The sequence below is a fragment of the Microtus ochrogaster genome, chromosome 7 (assembly GCF_000317375.1).
Source record: "Microtus ochrogaster isolate Prairie Vole_2 chromosome 7, MicOch1.0, whole genome shotgun sequence".
Taxonomy (NCBI): Eukaryota; Metazoa; Chordata; class Mammalia; order Rodentia; family Cricetidae; genus Microtus; species Microtus ochrogaster.
In genome coordinates, this window is record NC_022014.1 from 14,958,127 (window position 1) to 14,968,592 (window position 10,466).

Genomic DNA, 10,466 nt, shown 5'->3' on the forward strand with positions numbered 1-10,466 from the left:
CCACAGAGAAACCCTGTCTCAAAAAACCAAAAAAAAAAAAAAAAAGAAAGAAAGAAAGAAAAGAAAATGCAGCGCTCTTTAGTCCCTATAGGAAAAAGCTAAAAAGAAACCGGGGCTTGAGTAAAGATTTGTCCTAACCATGCAGCAGGGTCTCCTCCACAGACAAACTGCATCAGAGAGCATGGATGGGTGAGTAGAAGTGCTAGCACAGAACAGGAATGCTGCATTTTAACTGCATTTTTTAAAAAAATAAATTAGCTTATTTATTTATTTATTTATTTATTTATTTATTTATTTATTTATTTATTTTGGTTTTTCAAGATATGGTTTCTCTGTGTAGTCTTGACTGTCCTGGAACTCACTCTGTAGATCAGGCCGGCCTCTATCCTCCTGCCTCTGCCTCCCACCACTTGGGAGTGTTGGGATTAAAGGCGTGGGAGGTATTTCTGATGAGATGTTCAAAGTAAAATGTATCCTGAGATGAAGTGACCCCACCTTTTACATACGGCAGACTGCTGAAACACACCCAGCTGCTCTCTGACATTGATTTGTTTTAACAATTTTTCTCCTTTGTTCTCCTGGGGAAACAGTGGAATTTGAACTCCGGAGGGAAATCAAGAGACTCCAAGAATATAGGACAGCAGGCATTACCAATTTTTGTAGTAAGTATGCTCCCAATATGTCTGCAGTGTCGAAGTGCCGGTGACTTGCAGGTACAAAGTGAATCTCTGAGGTCTTGAAAACTTAAAAAAAAAAAAAAACAAGCTTTTCAGTTGAGTTTACAGACTTCCTAGTAAAGTTTCATCTGTTCAGTTCCTATAAATATCATTAGCTTATCAGGACAGAATAAAAGTTATGGCACACAGCAGAAAAAAACAGTGCTTTAAAATTAGGAGTCTGCTGTGGTTCTTTAAAAAAAAAAATCTTAGCCTGGCATGGTAACTCACATTTTTACTTCCAGCATTGGAGAGGCAGAGGCAGGAAGATAACTTGAGTTTGGGGCCAGCCACGTCTGTTTAGCATATTTTAGGCCAGCCTGGACTACAGAGTGAGGCTGTCTACAGACACAAACATACATGAGAGTGAGGTAGAGTGGTGTGTGTGATCCTTACGTTACAGATTTTAACCTCAGTCTTTTAAATTTTATTTATGCATATAATCATTTTTTATTTACCAGACTTACTGAGGCCAAGGTGCTTACATCCAGTTTACTTAAGGTGCTGGTACACTTTTTTTTTTTTAATATTTTTTATTTATTATGTATACAATTTTCTGTCTGTGTGTATTCCTGAAGGCCAGAAGAGGGCGCCAGACCTCTTTACAGATGGTTGTGAGCCACCATGTGGTTGCTGGGAATCGAACTCAGGTCCTTTGGAAGAGCAGGCAATGCTCTTAACCACTGAGCCATCTCTCCAGCCCCTGGTACTCTTTTTTAATAGTGGTAAATATCTATCATTTAACATGTACCAGGTCTATGGAATACATTTTACTTTCAAATCATTGGATAACATGACACGCTTAAGAGATATCATCACTTCTATTTAATGAATTAATCAAGCCTTAAAGAGATTAAAGAGCCAGTCAGTGGTGGCTCGTGCCTTTAATGAGCACAGGAGAGGCAGAGGCAGGTGGTTATCTGTGAGTTCAAGGATAGCCTGGTCTACAAAGCTACATAGAGAAACTATATCTCAGGGGGAAGAAAGGAAAAAGAGATTAAAGAGCTAGTTAATAGAAGAGCCAGGTTGTAAGGAAAGGCTGTGACTAGGCAGCATAGACCTGGGGGTGTCTATCAGCGTTAGAATGCTTACCACACATGTGCAGGACCCTGTGTTCAGACCTAGCAAACAAGCACACAAGAGACTGGATTGCTTATGATTAGGTTCTGACTCCTCTATTTACTAGCTCTTTAAGTCTCTTGAAAATTGGTGAGAAAGCTAGGCGGTGATAGCACACTTCTTTAATCCCAGCACTTGGGAGGCAGAGGCAGGCAGATCTCTGTGAGTTCGAGGCCAGCTTGGTCTACAAGAGCTAGTTCCAGGACAGGCTCCAAAGCTACAGAGAAACCCTGTCTTGAAAAAACAAAAAGGAAGGAAGGAACGAAGGAAGGGCGGAAGGTTGGAAAGAGAATGGAAGGAAGGAAGAAAGGACAGACAAACCAAGAAAAGAAAAGAAAAGAAAAATAACAACAAAAGAATTGGTTAGAGCCACTGGTATGGTAGTCTGAAATCTGTATAACTTTATTGATGTATAGAAGACACTAGATAACCCTTCTGTTGCATAAGAAACATATGTGGACTCTGATAATTCAGTCTGGTTGTCTAGTTCTGCTTTCTGTGTGTATGTGATAGAGAGGAAAGTTGTAGTACAAAAATTGGAATTGGGTTTGATGGAAGAATATATGTCCATATATATGTCTTCAAGTAGCCGATTGTATACTTTAGTGGTATAGTACTATCTTAACATGTTCAGAGCCCTGAGTCAGATCCACTCACAAATGGAAAAAGTAGAACCAAGTATGACATATTTCAGACTCAAACATACATTGACTCCTGGGAAAAGTTATGAGAGCAGTTTTGCAAAGGAAACCTGAAGTGGCAATGTTGGTTAAGCTCAGTGAGAAGACCCTTTGACTCTGCTGTATTTTCCTTGAAGTCAGGTGTCTTCTGCCCCTCTAGGTGCCAGGACATACGATCACCTGAAGAAGACTAGAGAGGAGGAGCGCCTTAAACGTACCATGCTCTCAGAAGTTCTCCAGTACATCCAGGACAGCAGCGCATGTCAGCAGTGGCTCCGCCGGCAGGCTGACATGTATGTAGTTAGGGCAGGCTGAAGGAAGCACCCCTTCTGGCATTCTTGGGCTTTACATGTATTTTTAGACACTTTGGTGGGTATTCTGGTTGTTAGAGTAGTAAGGAATCGGGGGAGGGGGGATTTGGTTTTAGTTTTTTGAGACAGGGTTTCTTTGTAGACACAGTGAAACCCTGTCTCAACTCCACTCTCACCCATGTCTGTACCCACCTAGATGGTGTAGTTTTTGTTAAAATTTCCTTTCCTGTAAATTGCTTTGGTGATGTCCTCTGTTAAGAACCCTTAGCAGGGCTGGAGAGATGGCTCAGAGGTTAAGAGCATTGCCTGCTCTTCCAAAGGTCCTGAGTTCAATTCCCAGCAACCACATGGTGGCTCACAACCATCTGTAATGGGGTCTGGTGCCCTCCTCTGGCCTGTGGGCATACACAGAGACAGAACATTGTATACATAATAAATAAATAAATAGAAGAAAAAAAAAAAAGAACCCTTAGCAAAGGTGAGGGAAGTTTTTCTCTTTCCTGTACAGTGAGATAACTCTGAAGTGTCATGCAATCTCACCACAGCTATTCTTGGATGATCTTCCTGATAAATGCTCCCAGTCCTTTGAGGGGTTTTAGAAATTGCTTTTGATAAGACCTAAATTTAAATTCCTTTTCTTTGTTTTAGTGATTCTGGGCTGAGTCCTTCTGTTCTGATGGCTTCAAACTCAGGTAATGATTTCTCAGGCTATCACCAGGGGTTTTGTGGATTGTGTGTCTTTTCTTTTCTCTTCTTTTCTTTTCCAGCACTGGAGATTGAAGCCAGGGCCTCTCACATACTGGACATGTGCATCTTCTAGCACTTAGCTATTCCCCAGCCCAGAGCAAGTGTGGACTGGCATTTATATCTCAAGGGTTGTGTGACAAAGCTGCTCTCCTGTAGAGCATGGTTCTTTGGTAGAGTGATGGTAATCAACTGTTGGAATGGCTCATGCACACCAGCGTGCTTTCAGACTTCGTGGTCAGATAGCCCTTGTCGCGAGCAGGACTCAGAAGGATGCTCTTTTACTGGTGTTTACAGTCGGGACCTGTGGCAGTGTTGCAGTGTGCTTTAGAAGTGCTACATGAAGAGCTATGGATTTGACATGAGCAGCGGGGCACTTGCCAGAAATTCAAGGATTTCTTGTGACTAGAGACTTAAGGAATCTATGCTTCTGAGCTTTACCTATTTTGAGTCTGTCCCATTTTGAAATTAACTGTCAGAGCAAGACAAATAAGCCAATGCAGTGTGATGATTCTTGGTGACTGTTGCTTTTGACTTAGTATTTGGGGAGATAACATAATGAAGTTACTGAGCCACAGTTGTGGTGTTTTTGTCAATTGTCCTGATCGCCATTCATCTCCGCCTCATATGACAGCATTTCTCCTAATCTGAACATCCAGACCACAACCAGAAAAAGCACAGTGGTATAACATGGTGCAGTTGTAACAACAAACCTTGAAATTCTCTCAGTATGCTAGCTATGGTGGCATACACCTGTAATCCTAGTACTAGGGAGGCTGAGTCAGGAGGATGGGAAGGTTGGGTCTAATCTGGACTAGATAGTGAAACCTCGTCTTGAACAAAAGTCTCCATATACTCCAGATCTAATAGTGCTCAGATATGGGCATTTGGTGGATAATTGTTTTCCTTTGTTTTAAGTAATTCTTTTTTTTTTTAAAGATTTATTTTATTATTTATACAGTGTTCTGCCTGCATGCATGCCTGCAGGCCAGAAGAAAGCACCAGATTTCATTGTAGATGGTTATAAGCCACCATGTGGTTGCTGGGAATTGAACTCAGGTCCTCTGGAAGAGCAGCCAGTGCTCTTAACCCCTGCGCCATCTCTCCAGCTCTCCAAGTAATTCTTTTTTGTTTAAAGATTTATGTCTATGTGCCTGAGTTCCATGTGTGTATCACATGTATGCAGAGGTCTGAAGAGGGCATTGGATCTTCTGGAACTGGAGTTGCAGACAGTTGTGAGCTGCCTAATTAAGTGCTGGAAGCAGAACTTGGATTTTTTTTTTTTTTTTGCAAGAGCAGCAAGTGTTTTTAACCTCTAAGTGTGTTTCCAGCCCCTCATTATTCGATACTTGAAAGGAAGAGAGCCTTTAAGGAGTCACCAAGACAGTGGACTCCAGATTTAATTTCATAAGCTTTTTTTGTTTTGTTTTGCTTTTGTTTTTCAAGACAGGGTTTCTCTGTGTAACAGCCCTGGCTGTCCTGGAACTCCCTTTGTAGACCAGGCCAGCCTCGAACTCACTAAGATTCACCTGCCTCTGCTTCCCAAGTGCCGGATTTAAAGGCGTGCGCCACCACCGCCTGGCCTTTCCATGCTTATTATTTCAAACCTCCCCCTTGCTAAGCACAGAAATTAAAAAACTTGTTACTGGCTATTTAAAACAATTGTGCAGCTCACCGTTTCCTCATAACCTTCCTTCTTTCTCTTTGTGTTGATGTTGAGATACCTGGCTCCCGAGCCTCTATGTCTGACTTGCTCTTCAGGCAGTGAAAGATTGGGAGCCCAGCATCCCTGGTTGTAGCCTAGCCTTAGGAGATTTGTGAGAAAGCACATGATTTTATCTCCATTTCTTTTTTCTTAGTTTTTATTTATTTTATTTATTTTTTACAGTTTATGTATGAGTGCTCTGCCTGCCAGCAGAGGCATCTGATCCTATTACAGATGGTTGTGAGCCACTGTGTGGGTGCTGGGAATTGAACTCAGGATCTCTGGAAGAACAGAGTGCTTCAGTGCTCTCAACCAATGAACTATCTTTCCAGCCTCTTATCTCCATTTCTAAGCCTTCATTTCTTAGCCCTTTTGATGTCCTCAAGAATCAGGTTTCTCAGAACAACTTGAGCAGCCCTTTCTTCCTTCTGTCCCATTCCAGTGGCAGTCCCCATAAAACTTAACTCACTCCATCCATCCCCAACTGAGCACTCATCCCAAGCATCTGTTCAGAATAAAACTAGGGGCAAGCGAGATGGCCCAGCAGGTAAAGGTGGTAAGGCTGGAAATCTCTGGAACCCTGGCAAAGCTAGGCTGGAAGGAGGGCACTGAGACCACACAGTTGTTGTCCGACCTCATCTGTGGCCTGTGCACCACACACACTGATCATCATCATCCATTAAAGGAAGAAGCTCTTGTGCATTCATCTTTATAGGCTGGCCTGGCAAGTCTGGTGCTGCCTCCTGTGTATGGGTTTCTTCTCAGATACGAAGTTAACATTGGTCCTTGCTTTGCCATACAGCAAATATGATATTCAGCTTGTTATTCTAGTGTGGATCTTTCAGTTAAACGTCACTTCTTTTCAAAGCAGAGTAAACAAACAGAGCTTTGTTGGCCTGACTCCACCTTTGATCTGAAGTACTTGATTAATTACCATGTTTGCCTTGTCCTGCTGGAGAGTGGTGAATCTCTCCTGCAAGATACCTGTTTCTATTCGTCAGCTGTCCAGACACACAGAATATAACTTTTCTACACTGTATGAGCATCTGGGCTCCAGAGTTTAGAGTCTCCTATCAGACAGGTTCCTCCACTGTGCTGAGTGATCATTGATATTAAGGTGTGCATGCCCATATTTGTAAATCAGCAGAACAAAGAGCACACGGATTGTTATTTTTATTTTCAAATGGAATGTTGGGTGACTGTATTAGTTACTTTTCTATTGCTCTGGTAAAACACCTTGTCCAAGGCAACTTCTAAGTGAAAGCATTTAATTGGGTTTATGGTTGCAAAAAGTTAGAGTCTGTGATCCAGAGCAAAGGTGTGAAAGGGATGGCAGCAGGAACAGCTGAGGGCTGTCGTCCGTCCTAATCTGTGGTCGGGAAGCAGAGCGCACTCTGGGAATGCCCCCCACACCTCTGTCAAGGCCACACCACCTAATCCTTCCCAAATAGTCCCACCAATTGGGGACCAAGCATTTAAATCATCTAAATATCAGCCTGTGGAGGCTGTTCTCAAGCAGACCACCAATGTCAAGGAGCTAGCTAAACCAGCCTAAGGGAGTAGGTTAGACTTTCTGTTTTATACTTGAACAGCTGTACCTCTGTGAAGTATTTATTCTTTTGCATCTGTATCTATAGGAAGACGATGTGCACCACCTTTGAACCTCACCGGCCTCCCTGGTACAGAGAAACTCAATGAAAAAGAAAAGGAGGTAATAAAAGGGAGGGAAACCAGAGGAAAGGAAAGAGGGGCTGATTAATTCATTGAGTTATCATTAAAATCCATGACAACATCAAACCTATTTTACTGTACTTGTCTAACATGCACTGCTCTTGTCTGAGAAGTCGAGGAGCTAACGAGCTAACTTCTTTCGTCTTGAAGCTATCTTTCCCCTTTTTGAGGGAAGTGCACACACCAGTGTCAGTTAAATAGCAGCAGCTGTCACTTACTGAGCATTTTTGTGGCAGACGCTCCACTTGATGCTTTATGTAAGTGAAACTTTTTGCAGGCCTAAAGTAGCTTTTACATGAAAATAGGACTTTTCTATTAGAATGGTTGTTTTGAGCAGTTCTGCACTTATTCCAGCAACATAACCATCACTTAGAATGTTTTTATAATTGTTTCCATGGAATGTTGATAAGCATAAGGAAAATAATCCAGTGTTGTGTAGTTGCATATTATTTTTACTTTTGAGGCGGTGTCTCACTCTCTAACACTGTCTGGCCTGGAACTAAATCCCTGTGTAGTGCTGCTTGCCTCAGACTCAACAGAGATTTGCTTGCCTCTGCTTCCCAGATGTATGCACGCACGTATACTCACACGTACACACACACACACACTCCTACAACACATTGATTTTAAAAAGTACCATGCATGACCTTCTTTGCCATTGTAATCACTGACCTGTCTCTGTGTTGCTTTTGTCTGTTTCTAGCATTTAAATCTGCACATCTAGTTAGGTATGGTTATAGATCTCTAATTTTAGCACTTGAAAGTCTAAGATGGGGGAGACTGTGAGGTCGGCCTAGGACATACAGTGAATGAAAGCCTGCTTGGGTGGTACTCTCCTGTATTCCCAACACTTGGGAGATGGAGGCACATCGGGGTTTAGGCACATCCACAGCTGTCAGCTATCTAGTGCGTTCAGAGGCCACCAGAGACCCTGTCTCAAAAAAATCAAACCAAAATCACAAAAGAGGAGCTCTTCTTATTCCTTTGCAGTTCCCAGTGTCTGTCCCCCATCTGTTGGTTCATAGCATCTGCTCACGTCAGGCACTTAAGAAGTCACAGTGCGGGGACCTGTGTTAGCCTTTTATTCATCAGAAAGAAATAGCCATTTCTTTTGGGGTAGAAAGAAGTGTGTGTTGAAGAAAGTCACAGACCAGTTTCTCAGTGTTGTGTGTTGAATGGTCTGGAATTCTATACATCTTTTCACTGCTTACCCATATGCTGGACTCAGACTACTCGGTGCTGACAATGGCAGGTGGTAGGAGATGTAAAAAACCAGAGGCTGCTCTCTTCTGCCAGTGGCAACAGTGTGATTTCCACTTAGGAATCCAGGCCCCTGAGATCCCACCACCCCTCAATGCCCCGCTGCACTCTGGGTTATTTCCCTGACTATGTCAATATGATGCTGAGCGACAACTCCAGGCATTTAACCCTCCTCAGGGACATGTATTTGTTCTCTATCTGAACTAGATCCTTGAGCCAGCCTTCACTTGCTGAAGGTTCTCCTGGCTGATGTCACATCTGCCTTTTTCTTCCTGAATGTCTGTCTCCAGAGAAGAGAGGAAGTAGAATGTGGCCCAGCCACTCAACAGCTCCCATAAATAGTTGGAGGTTGATGTCACTTTTTTCAAATACTTTTTATTTTGGGTGTGTGGAGTGAAGGGAGGGGCATATGTGTGCCACAGTGTGTTGTGGAGGTCTGGAGACAATTTGAAGAAGTTGCTTTTCTTGCCGGGAGGTGGTGGCGCACGCCTTTAATCCTAGCTTGGGAGGCAGAGGCAGGCGGATCTTTGTGAGTTTGAGGCCAATCTGGTCTACAAGAGCTAGTTCCTGGAGAGGCTCCAAAGCTACAGAGAAACCCTGTCTCGAAAAAACAAAACCAAAAAAAGAAAGAAAAAAGTTGGTTTTCTCTTTTCATTATGTTGGTCCCAGGGATCAAACTTAAATTGTCAAGTCTTGGTGGCAAATGGGGTTAATCTGCCCAACCATCTCTCCAGCCCCACCCCCTTTTCCTTCTTTTGGGGTTGCCATACCTTCTGGATTAAATTTTGAGAATGACAGATGTTAACGTTTATTAAATTTGTCGTGTCTTACAGCTCTGTCAGGTGGTGAGGCTGGTACCTGGAGCCTATTTAGAGTATAAGTCTGCTCTGTTGAATGAGTGTAACAAGCAAGGAGGCTTGAGACTGGCACAGGCACGAGCGCTCATCAAGATAGACGTGAACAAAACCCGGAAAATCTATGACTTCCTCATCCGAGAAGGATACATCACTAAAGCCTGAGTCTCTCTCTCTGCTTGACAATGGAAACCAGAAGTTTGGAACGTGGTGGGTCACAGGACAGTGTACACATTCTGGAGAGTGTTTGAGTTGGATTCTTACTGTGAAAAGGAGGAAGACACAGGGACTCCAAGCGCGTCGGTTTCTTTCTTCTCTGCCCTGCTGTAGAGTGCTCCTGTTGTGGGGCAGTGATGCAGAGTGTGTGCTTGCCGAGTTATTCTGAAACACAAGTGGGCATGCAATCCTAGCACCATAGTACCTCACATCCTGGCTTTGGTGAAAGTAGAACCAAGCCACAGCATTTCATCCCAGGGGTCCAGTGCGGATCCTTGCACTTGAGAGTGGAGCTCTCTGACTCTGGCTTCCCATCTTGCAGACAGATCTTAAATGAAGAGGAGGGTTTTTAAAGCACAGGAAAGCCTTTTCTTTCAAGGATTTTTTTTTTTTTTAAGTTGACATCTTAGTTTATGAGCTGAAGAGGTGGAAAATCTCCCCCATGATGGTCTGTCTCAGGCTGCATTTTTAACTTTAATGTCTGGCTTTGTACTTTGCAGTCTGGCTGTCTGATCTGCAGTAGACTCTTGAGGAGGTGGCACCGGATATAAAATGTCTCTGTTATTTTTAGAATTAATGGATTAAAATGTTTTGCTATTTAATTTGTGGGTGTGTCAGATATTCTGGTAACTAAAAGCACACTTGGGTTGTTGGATGCCCGCCTCAACATGCTGCACTGTCTCTGCTTACACGTGTGTCCTGTGTCCTGGTCTCACCTTGTTACCCTGGGTTTCCAAAATACTAGGCCCATGAGGATAGAGATGATGCAACTCACCCAGCTTTGCTTCAGTTGAGACCTGAACCCTAATCTTTCAGTGGCAAACGGCTAGCCTGCAATAAAAGCTGCTTTTCAAACACAAGTAAAGCCACTTCATATGAGACTCAGTAGCTGTGAGGATGAGTAGTTCCACCACATCTGAAATGTGGTCCTCAAGCCTTCAGCAAAATAAGAAGCCAAACTGCCAGTCGTGGTTCTCATGTCTGCAGGTGGGCATAACTTTAGAGTCTGCACAGGTCACCTCCAGTAGCTAATTCTCTCTCTCCTTTAACATTCAGACACCAGTAAGGATCCAGTGTTTTGCTGGAAGTGCGTGCTCAGACTTGTAACTTGTTTGCAGCTTGCTAATGGG

At 43.1% G+C, this 10,466-nt stretch overlaps 1 protein-coding gene across 1 annotated transcript in view; it reads left to right on the top strand.

Moving 5' to 3' along the window:
• Positions 1-10,000, top strand: part of Tada2a (transcriptional adaptor 2A) — a 50,646-nt gene extending 40,646 nt beyond the window's left edge. Inside the window, exons 12-16 of the mRNA XM_005349334.2 lie at positions 591-662; positions 2,676-2,808; positions 3,475-3,518; positions 6,913-6,986; positions 9,100-10,000. Of these exons, the coding sequence (XP_005349391.1) occupies positions 591-662; positions 2,676-2,808; positions 3,475-3,518; positions 6,913-6,986; positions 9,100-9,285 (509 nt within the window). The 3' untranslated portion in view covers positions 9,286-10,000. The remainder of the gene's footprint in view (positions 1-590; positions 663-2,675; positions 2,809-3,474; positions 3,519-6,912; positions 6,987-9,099) is intronic.
• The last annotated feature ends 466 nt before the right edge of the window (positions 10,001-10,466 follow it).